The 22,765-nt window shown below is 39.3% G+C and overlaps 2 protein-coding genes across 6 annotated transcripts in view; both read left to right on the forward strand.

Annotated features, from left to right (window-relative positions):
* osbp2b (oxysterol binding protein 2b) overlaps positions 1 to 17,711 on the forward strand; it is a 51,352-nt gene extending 33,641 nt beyond the window's left edge. For 3 of the 5 annotated variants that reach the window (XM_061729167.1, XM_061729169.1, XM_061729170.1), the window contains 13 exons: positions 187 to 437; positions 5,742 to 5,940; positions 6,734 to 6,854; positions 8,146 to 8,212; positions 8,556 to 8,708; positions 9,626 to 9,871; positions 10,017 to 10,137; positions 10,747 to 10,850; positions 12,216 to 12,311; positions 12,587 to 12,771; positions 12,898 to 13,118; positions 13,729 to 13,746; positions 14,670 to 17,711. In XM_061729167.1, the coding sequence (XP_061585151.1) occupies positions 187 to 437; positions 5,742 to 5,940; positions 6,734 to 6,854; positions 8,146 to 8,212; positions 8,556 to 8,708; positions 9,626 to 9,871; positions 10,017 to 10,137; positions 10,747 to 10,850; positions 12,216 to 12,311; positions 12,587 to 12,771; positions 12,898 to 13,118; positions 13,729 to 13,746; positions 14,670 to 14,812 (1,925 nt within the window). In that variant the 3' untranslated portion in view covers positions 14,813 to 17,711. The remainder of the gene's footprint in view (positions 1 to 186; positions 438 to 5,741; positions 5,941 to 6,733; positions 6,855 to 8,145; positions 8,213 to 8,555; positions 8,709 to 9,625; positions 9,872 to 10,016; positions 10,138 to 10,746; positions 10,851 to 12,215; positions 12,312 to 12,586; positions 12,772 to 12,897; positions 13,119 to 13,728; positions 13,747 to 14,669) is intronic. The other 2 variants (XM_061729168.1, XM_061729171.1) reach the window with 1 other exon arrangement.
* A 2,479-nt stretch (positions 17,712 to 20,190) lies between these two features.
* On the forward strand, positions 20,191 to 22,286 carry LOC133451261 (uncharacterized). The gene is made up of 7 exons (XM_061730232.1): positions 20,191 to 20,248; positions 20,332 to 20,438; positions 20,525 to 20,579; positions 20,662 to 20,781; positions 20,970 to 21,473; positions 21,844 to 21,939; positions 22,156 to 22,286. The coding sequence occupies exons 1-7, from the start codon at positions 20,191 to 20,193 to the stop codon at positions 22,284 to 22,286; spliced, it is 1,071 nt and encodes a 356-aa protein (XP_061586216.1).
* Positions 22,287 to 22,765: the final 479 nt, after the last annotated feature.

Genomic DNA, 22,765 nt, shown 5'->3' on the forward strand with positions numbered 1-22,765 from the left:
TATTTGTTTGCAATGTGCAAGTAAAGTTAATGCACCTCTAATGGAAAGTAACACTTTTAACAAAGGATGGCCTGTATTTGACACTATTACCTGAAACAGCCAAAGAAAACCCTTCTTAATCAATGCTAAAGGCATTTTTTTTAATTTTTTTTTATTGATCTCATTTTTGTGTCTTCTCTCTTTCAGATGACTCGGGGGACGAAGAGCCAACATCCCAGTCAGACCGCAGCGAGATACAGGGCACCCTAAAGATACTTGTCAGCAAACTTGATGACCTCAGCACATGTAATGACCTAATCGCCAAGCACGGAGCAGCCCTGCAGCGCTCCCTGAGTGAACTTGAAGGCCTCAAAGTCCCTGTAGAAGGTGGAGAGAAGATCAAGGCAGTGAACGAGCGAGCCACCCTCTTCCGCATCACTTCCAATGCTATGATCAATGTAAGTACTTTGGCGATAACAGGCTGCTCAACGGAACTGGAGGTAGATGTGACTGAGCTGTGTCCTGGCTGCTTTGGCACATTCTTTGTAACAAGGATGCCAGTCATCCATAATGTCCTGGTTAGGGAGTGGCGAGGGATGAGATGACTTCAGTTTGTGTGCTAGGTTAAATATAGCGCCAAGGCTGCATTTTGCAATCTTAGACAGGCCATTTACACCTCACCAGCTCTTATTTAACTCACATATACACAACCACTTAGGTAAGTGCAAATGTGAGGTGGAATTCTGTGCAAGCAAGAAATGAGGTTACATTTTTTTTTTTTACTTTTTTTTTTTTACTCTGAGAAAGGCTTTCCTGTACAATAGCTTGCTGTTCCACATGTACGAATGTACTCTTCCACCTTCCTCAATGGATACCAGGGGAATTATACTGCTTCAGTAGTGGATGACAGTTCAGGAAAGGGTTGAGGTCCAGAAAGAGTGATACTAGATATGATATTGGGTAGGGGTGACAGGAATAGACCCTTCCCCCACCCCTCACCCCCCACCCTCTCCCCTCCTCTCAAACCTTCAACCTCCTAGCTTGGTGGGAAATTTCAGAGCCTTGTGGAATACAGTGAGACAGACAGACCTGCTCATACTGAAACCAGACGACCATACAAGGTTTGTCATTCCTGTTTTTCTCTGTCGCTCAAGTCTTGGATCAGAGATTTTGGCTTTTAATGCATGTTTGACTGATATTGTGTAGCTGTTATACATGTTTAAACTCATACATTGCAGTAAGCTTACTGTGAATTCACAACAATACCTTAAGTTGATCTTACTTCGTTTCAAAATAGCTACTAATAAACATACTACATGGTAAGCAATCCATTTCATTTCATTTCATTTCATTTATTTATTTATTCAAACAGGTTAAAACAAAAACAAAATAATCAGAATTTACAATGGACGACTATAATTTTTTAGTTTAAAATTGTATGTAAAGAGAAATATTGTATCCACCTTTACTTACTGACTCCATTAGTGCAGAAGGAAAGATTGACTGATGGGTTTATGTAAATGATTGATTGATGTTTCCGTGGTGTACTACTATCTAAACTGGCATCTGTGTTAATCTTGTGCTCCTTGTCTGCTTTTGCTAGTATATACTTTCCTGAATCTGAGATTGATCCAGGCCTGTCTGTGTGTGTGGTCAGCAGACTTGGTTCATGCGGTTACAGTTTTTTAAGTGGCATGCAAACAGTAGTAGAAGGACAGAATCTTTGTCTCACATCCCTCACGCATGGACAGAAGCCGAGACCATGAACTGGCTTTTACTCCCACAGAGATGCTGGCCAGTGAAGCAGATAATAACCTGCTGAGGGAACTTGAGTCAGGGGAAGCTTATCCTCTTCAACTATGGCTTCAAGAAATTAACTGACAACAACCTATGTTTGGTTCACTTCAGTAAACTCTGTCATTCCAAGGGTGATTTTGAGCTGAAATTGAATGTGTTACTATCCAGTGATTCATTACTTTTCATCATGATAATCCAGAAATTACACTTTGATTTCTTCTTGTTTTATTTATTCATTTTCATTTTACGAGGATTTGCAAAATCCTCGTAAAAAAATTAAGAGTATTTTTGTTTGTTTGTTTTAACCTTTGTTAATTAGTTGCTGTTTTACTACATACCATAGCAGTGCATATAAACTATAATTACTGCTGACATGCCGTTGGCCTGGTAACAGAGAGAATTCCAGAACCAAATTTTGGGATGTAGGAGACTCAGACTTCTTTATGTTTGCACTGCAGTCACATTCAACTTTTTATCAAATCAGGCGACAATGGATAATATAGTTATGTACTGAGCTTTTTTCTTTTTTAAATTTCAGTAACGGATTATGAGAAAAAAATCTAAATTTTAATTGAATTATGTAAAATAAGATCCTTTTTGTTATGTGGTTCAGAAAAATGGCACTTTGTGGAACAAGCAGTTTTGCCCTTTTGAATTTTGTACCTCATTAAAATGTGATTTGATTTGTCAAGAATGTGCCTATAATCAAAGAACAGCTGCCATAAACTATCCTTGTAAAATGATTCTAGCTCTGTTAGGGCAGCTTTTGGAGCAGGATATGACATGTTGGTTTTCTGCAGCCATGTGTTCCGGTCTTGCAAATACTTTGCTTTAAAACGTAGTAGTTTTGTGATTTGTACATACCTTGCTAAGGAAACTGGGTGCTACATGCTAAGATGGTATGAAGAAAGAGGGAGAGATAGAAAGAGTTTAAGCGGGAGGCCATAACGAAAGGACACCACTGCACTCTTGGTGTGATCTGACCCTGGCCTGGGTAGAGGGTTCTCTAGTTCATTCACCGCTGACCTAACTTCTCAAATGTGCCATTGACTCCAGTGGCACGCTTTCCGTTTTGTGCATGCATGCTATGCAATTTCAAACCCACCGTTTTAGTCTAGTTCAGTTTTATCCAATGAAATTTGATTGTTTGTTGCCAGGTGGCTCATTTTTCAGAGATCAGTGGGAGCTTTAATTTGACACCCTGTGTTAACTCATCCTTATACGTGCTCTCCTGTCGGCCCATTCACGTTGTTGGCGTTAATCCCAACACCACAGGTCACATGCAGTCTGTGTTATTAGTGAAGAGTCAGCATTTGAAAAGTGGAACTTCATTAATTTTTTCTGTAGGGGTTTGAGTTTCATATCAGGTCTGAGGAAGTGGACGTCAACGTCACATGCACTTGTGACATTTAAAATGAACATCCGACATTGATGTTTTAGAGGTTCATGTAAGATTCCTGAAGGTAAGTGACTGATGGGAGGTTTCCCTGCCTGGGTAGCCATAAACGTTTATCCTATTTATTTTGTTGCATGTTTGTTGTAAACTATTTGATAATCTGTTTGGTATGCTGGACACTCTGATATTCTGTTTCAGGGTTGGAAACAGTACAAATGTGTGTTTTCTTTTTTTGTTTGAGAACATCCCATTATAAGAATGCTGTGTCGACATCATACTCTACTTTAAAATGTTCATACTGTGAGAGTAAGATATGTGGCTCTTTTATTGATAGGTTATTTGTGTATTTAGCATAAAATGAAGGTGCATATGTCACTTAGATAGTTGTTATTCATTTTCATATCACTTGACACATATAAGTAGCTTTGTTTGACGCAAGGTTCTTGACATTATTTGAACCAATGTGTTATTTTACTTTTGGACTTTTTTAGATACTATATAAGCTTGCATAAAAAGCCAAAGTTGGGCTTTTTCTTAATTTAAGTGAAGCCAAAGTTATTGCATAAATCTTGTGGTTAATACCGTTGCCTCATAACAGGAAAGTTACTTGTCGGCTCCCTGCAGGGGTCTCATGTTCTCACTGTGCTTGGGTCTTCTCCAGGTAGTGTAGTTTGTCCCCACAGCCCAATAACATATGTTATTTTATTTAGTGATTCTAAATGCTTGTAGGATATATGTGGCTCTGTGATGGACTGGTGACCTGTCCAGGGTGTTTCCCTACCTTTCGCCCAAAGAGTCCTGGAGCAGAATCAGAATGATTGTATTGCCAGTGTCAGTGAAACAGGCTCACAGATAAGGAAAGTGCTCTGATGTAATGGTGCAGATAACATAAAATAATAAAGTAAAAAGAATTAAAACAATCTAATAAAATGAGAATAAATAAAAATATTAGGAGGACGTGCAGGATTAGGCCTGCTCCAATAGCATGTAACGGGCTCCAGCAGATCCCCGTGGCCTTGAATATGAATAAGCAGGTATCAATAATGGAAGGACTGATGGGTGGATGAATAACTTCAACACAGTTAATGAAGATGTCAAATTTGAAGGTGTGTAAGTTATTTACTGCAAGCCCTTTTTGTGACATTATTGCTAAAAATGATCTTGTGTTCTTGTTGAATCCCAAGACCGTGAATAGGAGGAAGTGGGTGTGGATAATGGATGGATGATCTTGTTATGTATAATGGTTTGCAGCATGTCTTGGTGTGTTCTGATAATAAATTGAATCTTTTAGTCAAAGTTGGACAAAAGGAAACCAATAAAACATTTGAAAATGAGACTTTATGGAGAGACTTTTGACCAATGTCACAACAGGAAGGAAACCAAAATTTTACCAGGAAGACATTCATCGTATGATTTGATCTGGTTCTGGGACTAAATACTGCAGAAAACGGTAGACCAAATGTAATTATGTGTTGAGGCATTCAGGTAAAGACTTACTTTCACAAGTCTTCAGATAAAAGGCTGTAGAGCAGTCAAATATCACTGAGGCCCCAGTGACTATCACATGACATTTTTAATAGTATATAGTCAGCTGAGAGATATTATGTAGGTTCAATGACATTTAAGGTTCATACGAAGAAAGCTGCCATGATGCAACACCAGAAAGTGCTGACATGTAATGTATGTGTGATCTGTGGTAACCTCTTTGAGCAGTTAAATCAAAGCAGCAAAGCAACTGTGGCCCTTCTTAACTCGCATCCATACTGCTGTGTTTTTAGGGGTTTTAACTTCAGTTCATAGTGGAGTGAAATAAGCACATGGGGACAATTTATGCCTTGAATTCATACTGTATGTGTGGAATAATCTGAAGCAGGGTGGTCAGAGTGTCCGTCTGTCCTCCTTTACTCTAGACAGTTGTTCTTTGTTTGTTTTTCTGACTTCATGACTGTGTAAATGACTGTTTCTCTGGCATTCCTTTGCTTTTTCCCTCACAGTCAAACCTTGATAATGTTAGGATGTTTTTTTTCTTTATATATATATAAGATATTGGACTGAATCAACACTCAGAAGCAAAAAGCTCAGTGTTCCAGTTTCACTTTTTCATCTTCTCTGACAGTAATGTGGTTTTATTTCCACAATACTAATCAGGGACTGATGATGTCTTTGTTTTCACTTTCTTAACCTTAACCTTTGACACAGCAGACATAATTAACAAGATGATGATTGCTCCAAGAAGTTGCGATATGGAGGTGTAATTACAATAAATTACAATGACTGCTACGTCCTTATCCATCCTAATGCTCGTTTTTTTTACTAGTGGTCAAAAAAATAAGTTTTCTCAAGTTTAAAATGTTCATCTTTTTTTTTTTAAAGTATTATCTATGGTTGCATGGGAATTTCGTACAAAGGTCTTTATAAAAGTTGTGTAACTTCTACATTGACTGCAGTGTTTCTAACTCAAAACTCTCAAGTTAGTCTGAAGTTTTAAAGAAACTGCTGCATATTTATAAAAATCAAGCTTTAGTCACTGTCTGTGAGATTAAATACCTATATGTATCTGTTTTCCAAGGCGTGTCGAGACTTCTTGGACCTCGCTGAGACTCACAGCAGGAAGTGGCAGCGGGCACTGCAGTATGAGCGAGAGCAGCGTACCCACCTAGAGGAGACGATTGAACAACTCGCCAAACAGCATAACAGCCTGGAGCGAGCGTGGCGAGAAGCACCCACGCTCGTTTCCAGCGCTCCCAGTGCCCCAATCACCAACAAGGGTGAGACTGGCTGTTATTGATTCTTGTGGGTCTCGTGTGGATTTTATTTCATTGGCTAAAAGTAATGTGTAGCCTTAGGGTTGAGACTTTAGAATGTCCTTGTGTGGAGAAAACTTTGATTTTGATTGGATAATGGCCGAGTTTGAGATGGTTATTACAACATACATTAATCCAGAGACTGATCATGTGATTTCTTATGTCTCTTTTTGGGCAAAACTTTTGAACAAATTAACAGAAGAAACTGATCTCTTCTTTCTTAAACCCATTTTTCTGCTTTAAGTCCCTTGCTGTTTTTATTAACCAATATAGTCACGTCCATTTGTGCCTTCAAAAGGGAGTAACCCATTTATGGTTGTGACACCATAGTTTTTATTCAGAGGATAGTCGTTTGCATCCAATGCTGATTTTTATTTTTTTTTTTACATAACTATTCTTTCCATTTACCATTAATCTGGACTCATTGTAATGTTTCCCTTTTTTTTCTTTTCTGGCGGGAACTATTTGACTCTTAGATAAAGCTGGTTTTTGCATGTGCCGAATCAGTGAGCATAATGTGTCAGATACTAAATATGAGAGGCACACGCAGGGGAATTTGCATCACTTCGGTGAGCTAACCAGCAGGGACATTGCCAATTTTACTAAGCAGATTATTTCTTGATTAATCGCCATGGGTATGCGATTATACACTCTTCTCCCTGAACTCCGTAGAATACAAACTCACCCCCATGAAATGGTTTTAACAGTTTTGCATGATATCTCTCTGGACTTACGAAGACATATGTCTTGATTGAAGGAGGTGAAAGGTCGAAAAAAGAAGAAGCAAGTGATGAAGATGAAGATACTGAGTATTTTGATGCCATGGAGGACTCCCCTGCATTTATCACAGTAACTGCCAGTGAGAGCACACAGCACAGGTCAGTCTCACAACAGTCAATGCAGTTCAAGTGATGGAATTTAGTGAAAGTAAATTTAACTAGCAGTTAAAAGGGAAAAAAAGTTTTGAAAAACAATTGCTCATAAATCATACAAAGTTATTCTCTCAGGTGTCAAACTTGTGAGTTTGACACCTTGGCTGATGGCTGAACAAGGTTCAGTGATTATAGCTATGATTGGGTTGTCTTATGTTTGCTCCCTGTGATTTACTGTAGACAGTTGAACTATTTAGTGGTTGTTTACCTCACAGTTAGAACGTTCCTGCTTCTGCTTCCAGTTGCAGCCTTCATGTGTGGAGTTTGCGTGTCCTGCATGTTTTTTCTCTTGGTACTCTGACTTTCTCCGAAAAGCAGTCAAAACACACGTGTTGGTGATTCTAAATTGTAGGTAGGAGTGTATGCAACTTAGAATTGGATAAAGCAGCCTTAGAAAGGGGATGCCTGGAAGTAAACCAGATATTGTTTTTGCCTCATCAATCACCAAAATATTAAAACCTCCTGTTGAACAAATGTTGTGCCTTCTTGTGGTATTTAAATAGCTCTGATTCAGCAGGGTGTGGATGTCTGTTTGGATGTCCTGTGGTGTCTTAGTCTAGAAATCTAGATGTACCACTAGCAGATTAAGATTTATCATGGAGGTACATCACGGTATCATCCGCTGGATCTCATTAACTATGCCCAAAAGACATGGGGCTCAATGACTTTTGGTATAGTTTTGATATAATCATTATATCCTTATAGAGAGAGTCTCTGACGTTGCCTACCCAAACTCCTTTATTATGTTTCTACGTGGATTTTAAAGTGTGTGTGGGCAGACTGTGATGTTCTTGGTCTTAGATCGTGGATAGTTGGATGGTACAGTATAAAATATGTCGACATGAATTCCACAGTTTCCCTGTTAAACATTTATTTGTAAGCATATGATTGATGTGACGGATTTAACCTTTCAGTGACCGTCCTGTTGTAGGTGATCAGTGCCTCCCTTGACTCCAGTAACACCACTTCAGAGCCACTGTTAGACAGTATTCAACTACAAGAACAGCTATTTAGGAATAAGAATTTCTTTCAGTCCCACGTGATAATAATCCCATTTGGAAACGTAGAATAGAAAAAAAACAAGGTAATAAATAAATACATACATGTATATTTAAGATGTAACCCCCATCGTGGGTATTTGGTATTTGCATATGTAATAGGGGAAATAGATGGAAAGGGATTTCTCTGCTGACTTTCTGTAGTACTTACGACAGAAAATATTTTTAATTCGTTCCAGACGATCTCAGAGTAATTTGAGTGGAGCAAGTGGCGGCCAGGCCAGTGACTGGAACCAGGACGACCATGTGAGTGTCAGTCTTCCTAACAAGTATGACTAATAGAGCTGACATTTGCAAATGCTGCTGACATTTGTACTCTCAGTATTGATTCATTTTTATTGGCACTTTCAATAAAGTGAGAAACACACAACCCCTTTTCTGAGCTTCCTGCCATTCTGTTGTGTGGTGCCAAAGATTTACAGGGCCATAATTCTGCTAAATCTTTACGTCTTACATGTGAAACAACCTTTTTATTTAGTTTCCTTGTTTTGCATACACATTTTTATCTCTGTGTTGAAATGCTGACCATGAATTAGAAAATATTTTCTCAAACTTCTGTGTTCACACCTGTACTTCCGCCAATTCCCAGATGTCTCCAAGCTACAATGACGTGTCAGGAAAGGAGCTGCAGCCCCGCAGAGAGAGGCGGACCCATATCCCAGACAAGCCCAATTACTCCCTCAATTTGTGGAGCATCATGAAGAACTGCATTGGCAAAGAGCTCTCTAAAATCCCCATGCCTGTGAGTCTATAATGCAAGGACTTACATTTTGCCTAACATAAATCCACATTTCCTATATTTCATGTGTTTATTTGTTTTTATTTTTTTTTTTATTTTATTAGTTTGCACACAATAAAATTAACACTTGCAATCAAAATAGTAAAACAAATGTGACAGGAGAGGTCAAAAAGCCAACAGGCTTATACAGCGGACCTCCCCTCAATTTAGGAAGGAAAACAGTAATTACAAAAAATCAAAAAACAAAAACAACAAGACGAAGACTATAAACAAAAACAAAGAAGGTTTGACTACATAGTTACAGATCATCAACACACAAAAAAAAAACAAAAAACAAACAAACAAAAAAACAAAGAAAACTTGACATTTTTTAAATGTGAATTAAATGAAATGATAAATTTCTTTTAAAAATCTCTAGAAAAGCAGAGCTTTTGATAATGTGAGATTTGGAGTTCCATATCTGTACCACCACGATCTGAGGGAAAACTGGCCGTGTTTAGTTTTATAAAAAGGAAGATGAAAATGATTAACCTGTCTAGTATTATATGAATGTATTTGAGAATTATAAGTGAAAAAATTACTAAACGATAGTGGTAAAGACAAAGGCAAAAACATATGTTTGTATAAAAACACACATATCTGATGAATATTTATGTCATATACTGAAAGAAGTTTGAGTTTTCTGAACAAAGGAGTAGAGGGTTCCGTAGAGTTAGAAAAAGTTGCCAGTCTTACAAATCGTTTTTGCATTAAATAAAGTTGATGAAGACTGGAAGGGTATGTATTTGCCCAAACAATATTACGATAAATCAAATAAGGATAAATCATAGAATAATACAGAGTTAATAAGCAAGAAATATTAACGAGATTTCGCAGTTTGCTGATGATGCTTCACTTTCACTTCTTTATCTCGCATGCAGGTAAACTTCAATGAGCCTTTGTCGATGCTGCAGCGTCTGACTGAAGACTTGGAGTATCATGAGCTCCTCGACAAAGCAGCACGCTGCGACTCTTCCCTGGAACAGATGTGCCTGGTCGCTGCCTTCTCAGTGTCCTCCTACTCCACCACAGTCCACCGGACAGCCAAGCCCTTCAACCCGCTCCTGGGCGAGACCTATGAGCTCGATCGCCTGGAGGAGTTTGGCTACCGCTCACTGTGTGAGCAGGTAATAGCACCAACACATTCCCAGAGCGCTTACAAATACTAGCCTCACGTACAGAAGTCAGATTGTTTCTTAAACAAGTTAATGTGTTTCCAATAATATACTCCTGTGGGTTGTCCTAAGCTTTTGTTCTCATATTTCCAATCAGGTGAGCCATCACCCCCCTGCAGCTGCACATCATGTGATTTCCCAAAAAGGCTGGACCTTGTGGCAGGAAATTACAATTGCCAGCAAGTTCCGGGGCAAATACCTCTCCATTATGCCTTTGGGTAAGATTACACATTCATCATGACAGAAAGGTTTCTCCATGATTTATTCATCAACATGTTATACACTTTGATGTTCCTGACATATGAAATGATAGATAGATAGATAGATAGATAGATAGATAGATAGATAGATAGATAGATAGATAGATAGATAGATAGATAGATAGATAGATAGATAGATAGATAGATAGATAGATAGATAGATAGATAGATAGATAGATAGATAGATAGATAGATAGATAGATAGATAGATAGATAGATAAATAAATCAGGAGGGTTTTATTACCCTTGTCACGCACTCATAAATAAGGGTAAAAAGGAAGCTGTCTATTGCGCTTGGAGAGCAAAGAGCTGCAGATAAATCTTCTGGCTCAGATAAACAAGAGCTTTGATAACTGTAGCACAAGACGAAAGACATAGGGACATTTAGATGACCTTACTTATGTTCTGGTGTGCTATGATGTGCCATATTGTAGAAAAGGTTTTTAAGAGTAAAATGTGTATGATGGAATGAATATTGGTGTATTTATATCTTTAACTGCAGCATGACTACACAGTTGTTGTGAATAATTGTTTCCTCTGATAGTATTTGTTCCTGTGTGTCTCCAGGTGCCATTCACCTGCAGTTCCACTCCAGTGGAAACCACTATGTCTGGAGAAAGGTCACCTCCACGGTGCACAACATCATTGTGGGCAAACTGTGGATTGACCAGGTTTGTTTACGAGCACTTTGAATAAGTAACAACTCATCCACAATGTTAGACCCACTGTCTCAGAACCTCTGACCTCCAAGAGTAGCCCATATTCCCAAAGTAGCAGCCCAAATTGTATTATTTCAAGTTGTGGGAGTATGTGGTAGCGACCAGCAAAGCCACGCAGCACATGAATATGGAGCTCCTTGATCTCTGGGGATTTATCTCAAGCTTTGATCTCTAATATCACCCTAAAATAACAATCTGCTCTTTGTGTGTGGTGGCCCAGTTACTCTAGGAGAACAGGAAAGGAGGGGCAGGCGTCACGTGTGTTTGTCTGCTAAGAGTGTTTTTTTTTTCTTTCTTACTTACATCCACTTTTTCATTTTCACTGTCTCAGCCCATGTACATCACACCAGTCTGCCCAGGTGTCAAGTATGTAAGCTTGGAGGTATACACCAGTATGAATCTGAAAAAATATATCATCCCTGAATCGTTAAAAGAAAGCATGAAATGTCATTTTTCTCAGAATCTTTATCACAGGCAAATAAAACAAGACTGAGTACTTTACATGATGTTCATAACAACATATGCATTCATACGTCCATTTGCTGCTGTGTATCGGGGCATCACTCCTTTAATCCAGCTCCTCCGGCCGGGTTTTCTGGGAAGATACTGAGCATTTTGAAATCAGCAAAGAGACACAATATGTTTGTTTTGTGATAGATCTGGCTTGGGGTCTCCTACGGATTGATAGTTGCCAAAATAGTCATCCTGGGAGGCATGCGGGTGACGGCCTTGTCGGATATCCAAATCATTTCAACCATTCATGTGAACGAGCAGTGGTTTTGCTCTGAGCTCATGACTATTTTTGACGGTCAACTCTGACACCGTCCCACAGCTTGTGATGTTATGTGAGTGTAGGAATGCAAATTGACCTGTAAATGATCAGCCTGCTCAGCTTTCTGTCTCTCTGGTGACTTATCGGTACAGTGTCTGCATCAACGTAGGTCCTACACCAGTCAATATGTCCATTTTACATTCTTTCTCCCGTCTTCAGCATTGTACTAAAGGACCCCCCCCCTAGTCACCTAGTCACTGACATTGCAGTGACCAGAAATGTGACGATAATTCAGTCAGGTCACTGAAACAAAAGGCACCCCTCTCCGTGGTTCCTTCCAGTTACACCGACTAAGTTCATTGGTGTGTTTGTAAAGGAGCAAAATGATGTCTGTCCTAAGGCATCACAGAAGCAAATAAACGAATGAACGGAGGCTGCACAGCTGAGCAAAATAAATGACACACAATAGATCACATCTTTAAGCAGAAAAGCTGTCATTCTCAGTGTGTTTGTCTCTCTCCTTCTGCCCGTTTGTGTCCGTACAGTCAGGGGACATTGAGATCGTGAATCACAGGACCAAAGAGACCTGCCAGCTCAAGTTCTCTCCCTACAGTTATTTCTCCAGAGATGTTCCACGCAAGGTAAACGCTTTATTTTCCACACTGTGCTCTCACCCAACATTGAAGTCAAGTCGTGGAGTGTGGGGTTGATTTGTGTGATGCTGCCTCCTGCTGGAAAATATCAACTAAAGTATGATTAATACTGTGTGTACAACAGCTGAAACTCACTGTGTGAAGTAAAATCCAATGAAGTAAATGTGTTGTGAATGTTGATCATTGGTAGGAAACGATTTGGGATACGATTAAGGAAATGTATTAACGTTTCACCAAGGGAACTGTATATTTGCTCTTTCCAGGTGACAGGGGTGGTGGCGGACGGCGCAGGCCAGGCTCATTACATCCTCTCCGGTACATGGGATGATAAAATAGAGAGTGCCAAAATCATTCAGAGCAGTCGAGGGGGGAGCGGATCAGAGGGCAAGCAGAAGACAGTCTATCAAACGTTGTCCCCCAAACTGCTGTGGAAGAAATACGCTCTACCGTAAGCCTCGTATAGCAGACTGCACAATATGTGTTTATAGCTGTTGCATAAAAGCTGCAATGTTCAGTCAATATCATCGATTGTAGAACATCACTAACTCCAGACAATTTCCTCTTACATTGTCAGGGAAAACGCTGAGAACATGTACTACTTCTCAGCTTTGGCTTTAACCCTGAACGAGGGTGAGGAAGGAGTGGCGGGGACCGACAGCCGCCTGAGGCCAGACCAGAAGCTGATGGAGGACGGCCGATGGGATGAAGCAAACTCAGAAAAACAGAGGCTGGAGGAGAAACAAAGAGCTGTGAGAAGGAGGAGGGAAGCGGAGGCCTCAGAGATGCTGGATGAAGGTATGCAACAGAGGGCGGTACTGGGATATCAAGCAAGCAAAGAGTAGGTGAAAAAGAGTGTAAAATGTGTAAAATTTGATGCTTAAGGTCATGGGTCACAAATAAGTATCTGCCATGAATAACTTCTCAGAGTTCTCAGAAATAAGGGAGAAATAATGCAAACTATTGATCTATGGGATTATGAAGCTTTTTTTTTTATAAACATCGACTGTACAATGACGAGAAAACTATGAGTTGGTTATTAATTATGTGGAAGATACTTTAACAATCAGTTGGTCCTGTTTACAACTTTAACACTTTCTGAGATTCTTAATGATCTAAATAATCTGATTGAAAACACTCAGCAGCTGCAGATATTACTGATAAACAACTCAGAACACAGGGATTTGTAGTCAATAGCTATTAAGATATGAAATGATTTCTCTCATTGATATAAATGATCTGTTTAGCTCTTAGAAGGACTGACTGGAGTCAAAACTAATCTCAACTTTACATAAATCTCAGGGGGAACTTTTCATCCTGGGGCCTTTCATGTGTGTGCTGTGTGTAGGGAGATTGTTTCAATGTACCCATGACTTGTCTTTCTTTTCCTCCCTCTATTGATGGTCAGAGTGTGAATATGACTCTGGTGAGTGAGGGCTGCCCTGTACCTCTTTGTTGTGCATTTCTCTCTCTCTCACTCTCTCACACGCACGCGCACGCGCACGCGCACGCGCACACGCACACGCACACACACACACACACACACACACACACACACACACACACACACACACACACACACACACACACACACACACACACACACACACACATCCTCCTGTGTGTGCTCTACCTCTGTGTAGGAACTGCATGATAGTCTCACGTCAACTTCTCCAAATAAAAACACAGGAAAAAAAATCGACTTTTTCCTGCATACATGTGACATTTTCACTCAGGACTGGCCTCTGCAAAATGTTACAAGTTCTAACATGTATTTTCGATACAGTAAGGATTGTTGATGTGCTGTAGGAAGCCACAGTAGCAAGTGATTAATTAGCACTTCAGCAATACCCTTCTGTTGATCGGATAGAGCACTTTTCTGGTGCACCTAATACATTTAATAGCAGCTTTGTTAATCTTTAAATATGTTTTGAAGTGAACATCAAAAGAACAAATGTAATTAATCTAAATCTTGATATGACTGATTAATACATCAGAAAATTGCATTTTGACATTTGGTTTATCGTGTTTGCTGTTTTGTAATAAACAGATTCATTACTCAGTTAAGAAAGATTCAAAGAATCTGATTTTCTTTCATCATCATCATGCTCAAAGCAGGTCTTCACTCATTTGTGTTTTTCTGTTTCTATCCTTTTTTCTTACTTGACATCTCTTGAGTTGAGCCTGTTTCAGCTTGGTCCACATTTGGTGCAACAAATGTAGCGCAACTGATTGCTTCTCATGTACATTTGTAAAAATGTATTGCTCAGTGAATTGCTTGCAAGTGTGGCTTCTCTATTAGAGGATTAATTAAAGCTGGTGATCATAACAACTGTGCTCCTTCCCCAGGTAAAGATTATGAAGGCTACCAGCCGTTGTGGTTTCACCAGAGGAGGGACTCGATCACTGGAGAAACGAACTTTGTTTTCAAGGGCGGATACTGGGAGGCAAAGGAGAGCCAGGACTGGGGCATGTGTCCTGACATCTTCTAACCCAGGAACCCATCTCAAATCACTCCCAACCCCATCGGACAGGGAGCCGCTCAGCCTCTGGTCTTCAGGCAGTGGAGCGCAGCTGGCTTTTGAGCACCACTTGGACCTTTTTATGAGCCTGAGAATGTGTACGTTCAACACACTCTCGGATTACACTGTACCTCCAAATGTACACTTGCATTCTGTTTTTACTTTGGGGAAAACGACAGGGTGTTCTCTAAGCAGTCCTGTTTGACACCTTACCAGTGAGCAGTGAGAAAATGTGCGAGAAGTTGGAGCTGTAACACCACACAATAAAGGAACCTGCTCAGTCCTGATGTTCTGGTGCTCTCCAAACGATACCCACAACGCACTTTCCTGATTTGCAAAGTTTCACCTGTTCTTTTCAAAAACCCATATCAATAGAACTCATTAAATTGACAATATCTGAGGCAAAAACTCAAGAAGACACTTCTCAGTATTTAGTGGTTGCGAGAGAAGTCACCCTCTTCATTCATTCACCACAATAAATGTTGATGTACTCTTTGAATCTTAAATTAGAGTTCAATTTATTCTCCTAGAAATTATCTTAATCTGTCTTTTTGAGCCCTTCTGGTTAGTTAAAAAAGTAGCTAAAAGATCTGTAATTTTGATTAAAATATCAACTGTGAAAATGCCAAGTATGAAAAAAAATTATAAGAAAAGAATAAGTGCAAAAATAAAATAAAATCCATATTGCTCAAAATAAAGATATTTTAAAGTAAATACAATCTTCAGAAAAAAGTGCACTTAGACTTAAAAACATTTTAAATTAAATATCGGTCTGCCATTAACCCTGTAACAGTAAAAATAAAAAACATAAAACATTTAAAGTAATAATGAGTAATGGATTGCTGCACAATTTGTGTTTATAAATTCTTTTAATTCAAAATTTTTCAATGTTAAAAAACATCGACGATCAGCGGCTACAAATCCGTCACTGTGAACTGGGGACTGGTTTTATCCACACAAATGAAACATGGAACAAGGCAGAATCAGGCTCAGATCATTTTCATTCGTGGTTTTGATGAGCAGAATTGTAGACGTTAAACCTTTATTTGTAGCACAGTGCTGAACTACAAGTGGTGCAACATTAAAACATTCACATTACACTAATATGAATTTCCATTAAAAAAACAAGAAGATAAAGCACTTTTCACTCAACAGAGATTTATCCAAATCTCTGTTCATATGAAGAAATGTTCACCCTGTATATAAACTCCACTTTGTTTTCTGGTGCTCTCATATAACGCGCTCTGCACCCTCAGCCACTCAAGCTACATTCACACTGCAGGTCTTCAAATCTGATTTCTTACCAAAAAACAAATACCAAAAGATTTTTTTGCGTGCTCGTTCACGTTATCATTTTAATGCGACCTTCGTCACACTTGAGTGTGAACGGCCATGAAGTGGTTCGCATGCGCAGAGGAAAACACGGTGTCATGTAGTGCGTTGTGTTTACAGAAGTAAATGCGGATGCGTCACGTGTTTATCTAACCATTTTGAAGTACTCGCACAGTTGGAACCAACAAAATTATACCGTACTGATGAAGGAAAGGAGATTCCGAAAAAGGAGAGAACAAAAGTACAAATATTGCCTTTTGTGCAGCAGTGGTGCTACATCTGTACAGATGTGTGCCGTCAAAGTCGGTTGTAATGCGACATGACTGTTCTGACACAGATCGGATATATATCCGATTTTGGACCACTTATGAAAATGCACTGGGTCGGATTTGCGCTGTTCAAACTGTCCTTAGGAAATCTGATATGAGTCACATATGGGCAAAAAATCGTAAATGATCTGCAGTGTTAACGTAGCTCAGATTGTTGTCTGTGGTCGTACAAAATATGAAGTCTGCATTAATCACTGAGACTTGCGTGATTACAGAAGCGTGCTGGTTTCAGTAATGTACATGTCCAGACTCTCGCAGCCTCATTAGTCACTAGTCTGTAGCAGAGATGTTCCTAGTGTGTTTACTGTATCAGAGACTGGAGCGGTTTTTCTCTGAGGACCCCCAGGTGGATTCAGCTGACTGGAGGTCAAAGGTTAGAGAAGCAGACAGGGCTGGTTCCTGTAGCGCTCCACTGTGTAGTCAGCTCCAGCCACAGAGGACTACCTCGCCTGCTGCTCCAGGCTCAACACAGCTCCTTCTCCATTTGTGAACATGCTGATCTGGGATCGGCACACAAAGGTACCCGCCCCGAGTCTTTTGCCTTTAACTGACTGAATAAGGGAACGAGTCCCCTGGCCTCTGCACTACAAGTCTACGGTTAAAAGAGTTTTGAAAACCACTTAGTATTTTTTTGTAATTGTTGTTAGGAATGTAGAAATCGTGGCTGGAGGTATTGTATCCACCATCTAGTCTATTTGTGTGAATATTTTGTGATAAAACAAAAATATTGTAAAATGATGAATAATTATACTAACCAGAATAAGAAATTATCTGTACAGACGGACTGAAGCCTGAATGATTTTGCTGTAATTTTAACTTTTAATTTTGACTGATTTCATAAAGATTGAAATGAATCCCAGAGACACCCAGTTTGGCCAAAAACTGGCTCGACACACAGAACATACATTTTGATAGTCATTGAGACTCCAACCGTAGGACCATTTGTGATTTCCTCTGACGTGCAGGATGAATATGTAAAAAAAAAAAAAGAAAGAAAAAGCAATGACAAAGAGATTTCTTTACAATAGAGTACCTTTCTCTGCTGTTTTGGTTTTTTTTTTTGGCTGATCGAGTGATGGTGATTTTCAGTTTGATAAAATTAGCTCTTAAAATGTTAATCTGTGAGATTATTGGTGAATTGATAATTTGATGAGTAGTTGTTCTTTGGGTTTTGTTTTTGCAAAAAAAGATAATTCCTTTGCCCATATTCTTAACTTTTCTTTAGCTGTCATAAACACATTTTGTTCACTCATTAAATATCTTGCGTGAATCAAAAAGGAATAATCAAGCACTTGTATCTGTTTTTAAGTGGCCAGAGTAAGATGAGACGAGTACCTCTCCCCGTCTGTGCAGTGCATATGATTTCTTTTTTTCTTTAACATAGCACAAAGACTTTGAAGAGGGTTCAGGCCCACCAGCACCTCTTGTTAAATAACACTTTGCTTCATATTTAGGAAGCAAATTGTAGTCTGGCACATAAATAAATCTTGTCATTTCTTCTATTTTGGGTTTGTGAAAACAAAACAAATGATATTTACAGGTACTATTTTTGTTCAATAGCCTTTGTACAAAACTAGATAAGATGATTTGCCCATTTCCAGTTTTCAAATGCTAAATGGATTTATTTAGATGTTAAGCTAAGGATGAACAAATTGTAAGGTACAGCCACTTGGTTATGATAATAAAAGGCATAATTATTTATAAAATGCAATAACCTCTACCAGAATGTTCATCTATTTATTTTATTTTACTTCTCTTTTTCCGATCTTCTTTGATTTCACACAGACTCAAACACTTCCACTAGTTTGAACACAAATACAAACTATAATAATTGCGGTTGTGTATCCATAGTGTCACTACTGCATTAACATGTTTCCTTTGTCTGATCTTTTTACGTTTATCATTGTACAATTATTTCTGCATCATCATGACATCTCAAACAACACTTATATAAGTAACGCTGTTGTGTGGTGGTGAAGAAACTCTACACTTTTATAAAATTCACCAGAGGTTAACCTTAATATATTGTGTTTAATATTATTTTATATTTGAGAATATATATTGTATTTAGAATGATAACAGAGAGCTCCACAGGCAGTGTGTTTTAATCAATATATTAGCAAAATAACACGACCTCACTTCTTTATGACTTGGCTAAGGAAGTTGCCCCTTTTAGGGGCCATACAGTAAAACAAACTGTTAGTGTGGCTTTGGACAAGAGAAGCAAAAACACAGTGGGTGTTAGATTTCCCACTTCATGGTTGTTGTTGCTTCAAACAGAACTATTGTCTGCATAAGTACAAAAGGAGGGGAAGGGGGGGCGCAACCAAAGTGTAAGAGGAGAGTGTAATGTAGAGCGTGTGACTCTTAGCTTTACTTTTTATACTTTTACCTTCTGTTCAGATCTCTCCCTTCTCATGGGTGCCATTACTCTCATGTCAATGTTTGTATGCATAACAGGTGTGTACCTGCATGAGGAGGAAATATGTGCATTTCCTCCTCATGCCGCCCAGTTTTGAGGCAGAAGGAAACTGGTAACGATGAAGAAGATGAGATTTTTTATGAATTTATTTAGCCTTGTCTTAACTGAACCCTGCTTCGCCATGGCACCGTGACTCACAGCCTTGATTATTAGATGATGGAGAAGTTGATGATCTGCATGGTGAAGAAAGTTATGAGACACATCACACCAGTGGCCTGGTAAAGGGAGAGGTGAGGTGACGGACCTGCCTTGACTTTTCAAATACACACCGGTGTATTCAGGTGTAACTAAAGATTTAAATGAGGTTTTTTTTTTCTCTCTAAATTGTGTATTTTCTCCTTTAATTTATACTTGTATAACATTGTCTTTAAAGAACAACAAAGACACAAAAATAAAAGAAGATGATATTAAAGTTATTATTGTTGCCACTGGATATCTGTTTTCATGTTTTTTTTCTGTTCTGACACAAGTGCTGAAAATACCAATACAGTTTTCTTACTTGAAATTTGCTTTTAATCAGTTTTGAATCTGAATTTGTTCTTAATCTGTTCCCTAAACTGATGAAGTAACAAGCTGTGAGCTTACTGTATAGCCTACATGTCAATGTATTGAAAAGCACATTTCTTTCTCCCTGAGATGAAGTAAATTGATAAAGAAAACCACACTCCAATATTATTTCTGGTACAATTTAAAGTAATAACTTTCAGTGTCCCTGGGATCTCACTAGGAATCACAGCTTTGGCTTTTGTATTTTGTTTCGACTGGCGGAACGCGTCCGCTGTCCTGACTGACCATGAACGTATCTCTGGGCGAGTCCTGAGCCGTTTCCAGGGCAACTGAGGCTCTCGTCCTTCCGGACTCCAGTAGCAGCTGTTTAGTCTCCGACGCCGTCAGAGCAACTCAGTCTTCTGACTTTCAGGTAAAGTGAGCCGGTCACGGGGGGTTGAATTTTGCATTCAAGTGTTAAAAGTGGACTTAACTTTGGAAACTTGTGGCCTTAATGTTTATTTAGGGAGTTGGAGACTGAGGTTTATTGTCTCCCGAGTAAGAAGGCTTGTTAACAAGCCTGGTTTCCTTGACAACCGAGCAACATAAACCTCCCTCTCCTCACGAGTGCCCAGTCAGCCTTAACCACTGGTTTATATTGGGAATGTAGTCGCTATGGTATTACGGAATATCTCATTATTTGTCTCCATCTAAAGGACATGGATGAATACAACCCAGAGAGAGACGCAGAGGACGCTGACAAACTTCTTTATGCTGGTCAGACGTTTTATAAGTGCGTATTTGTCACTCCCTTGTTTAATTTCACATTTTTTATGTTAACCTGGTCTGTATTCTTTCAGATATCAGTAACATAACCAGTGTGTTTGGATTGGACTCCCACCCTACCAAAGTGGACCACTGTGACCTCCTCCTAAATGCAATTGATGCACAGCTTGATCAGCTGCAGGTCTATAATTTCCCTCTCAACATGTGTCAAAAGGTTTTTACTTTATTTAAGGCAACTTATTTTGGTTTCTATTTAAATGTGCCTAGGTGCAGCTTCCAAAATGTAATATAATTTCCAGACAGCACGATCGCAGCACTCCAGGTATTTCTGTTTCAAAATAATCATCTTATTATAACGTCAAAGATTTTTCAAAAAAGCGTGTGTTTGGGCTTCTATTTTGAAGCTGCTCTTAGGTGGAGCCAACCTCCAAGCAAAGAAATAGGCCTCGGAAGAACAGCATTAAATGATGATCCTATGTCCGGTCTTGATTTGATGCAGATGCCAACGATGGAGCAGAAGTCTGGTAATATTGCAGGATTTGTACAATAGCAGGAAGAACTGAAACTTTCTCTCTAAATCATGTTTTTCCTAGGATATTGTTGGGGAAATTGCTTTGTAGGACTTGTTAGAATAATTGTTAATGAGTGAAATAATGAGGAGTAGCATTGTAACGTAATTAATAAAGAACCATCTCTCCTCCGGTCTACCCAGAGAATAAGGTGGGCCACAGAGAGGGTCCTGTCACTCACAAGGAAACCAATAAAAGACTTGACAGAATCACTAGTGACAAAGAAGAAAGTCAGTGCCGGACGCAACAGGTCACCTGGAGACTTGAGAGGCTGCTCGGAGGCGTCTGTGAGGAAGGAAAGATTTCACAGCAAACACAGTCTCCTTCAGACAGTATCTGCACTGAGGACTTTGTCAGCCGCTTTAAAGAGGAGATGGTGGAGCTGTCTTTGTCAGACGGTATCCAACAAATAAGCAGTGAAGAAAACGCAGAGACAACAGACGAGTCTGGCAGTGACACTTGCCTAAGTGATCAACATCAGCCACTTTTTGAGAGAGGAAAATCACCATCAGACGAGCTTGGTCAAGGACAGCATCACAGAAAGTGTCTGTCTGAAAACCATGACGTAAATATGTCGCACTTAGTTGAAGATGGAGAATTAGAAAAGAGAAGCAATACACCACAGAGGTCTAGAGGCAACAACAGCGGTAGGTACAGCCTGATGAGAAAAAGCTGTCAAGCACACTCACAACTTTCTATCTGTAGGTTTTCTTCAAGATTTATAGCTTTCTCCCACAGTCCAATGATATTGATCTCCTGGAGTGATCAGGGGCAGGTCTGAGCGTGCATGGTTGTTTGTCTCTGCAAGGCCCTTTGATGGACTTCCAGTCTAGATCATTGATTTGAGGCATGTTTTGGGATTATTCTTGTTTTCCTTTCAGGTCTTCACAGAACCCATTTTATAATGTATCAAAATACTTACTCCACACCCATGGCAGCTCTCCAGATTACACTTAATTCACAATGATATCGGTTTTACATCACATAGTCTTTTAAAAATCCTTATTTCTTTTCCAGGAATGCCTGTGTGGAGTTTTGGGAGTTTGTCTATTGAAAGTGACTTTGATACGGATTCCACTGATCGCATCAGAAAGCACACTGACAAGCTGACGAGTAAGAATCAGCGGGAAATATGGAGAAATCTTTAAATAAGAAAAACAGTTTTTATTGTTTCTATCACTTGAAACCAAGCCTCCATCAAAGCCAAAATGAATGGTTGAGGTCGAGAAATGGTTGGATATAAACGAACTAAATGAAGAATATTATAGCAGGATTACAAACAGTATGTATGAAAGTGATATTTACTATTACTTTTGTGACTTCCGCAAGGTTGGAATTCTCTCCTTCAGTGTGTCACGGACATGAAGGACCATCGCTCCAACCAGAATGACCCTGATACACCCACACAGGCAGAGAGTGAAGCTCTGGCTGCACAAGGTGAGCAAGCTCTGACCGCGTAATTCTTTAGTGTAAAAACTGGTTGAGAAGCATTTAACTCTGTTATGGTCACTGAGGGGGTTTTATGTGCTTATTTACAAAGTGAAGAGTTCCTCCCACGGATGTTCACATGACAGAAGTCTTTCTGCGTGTAAAGCTCAACGGCATAACAGAGAAACTTACAAGTACAAAGAAAAAAAAAACTTTTCAACATTTCAGCTCTGTATGCAATATTTTCTTTCTTTTTTGAAGAGTATTTTTTTGTGCCCCAGTAGTATGTGTTCTCTGAGTGATCTTAAGGACACACATGAAGAAATTAACCATTGGAGCCGGACATCCAAGCCTCTTGGGACGTGGACAGATTGGGCCAAGATGGAAGAGCGACACTGGAACCTTAAACGAGAAAGGAGGAACTTTGCAGTGAATAAATCCTATTCCCTCATAAACTGTGACAAACATTTGTATCTGTTGTGTAAATCCTCTCATGCATACTCATGTGTGA

Source organism: Cololabis saira, chromosome 9 (assembly GCF_033807715.1).
Source record: "Cololabis saira isolate AMF1-May2022 chromosome 9, fColSai1.1, whole genome shotgun sequence".
Classification (NCBI taxonomy): domain Eukaryota; kingdom Metazoa; phylum Chordata; class Actinopteri; order Beloniformes; family Belonidae; genus Cololabis; species Cololabis saira.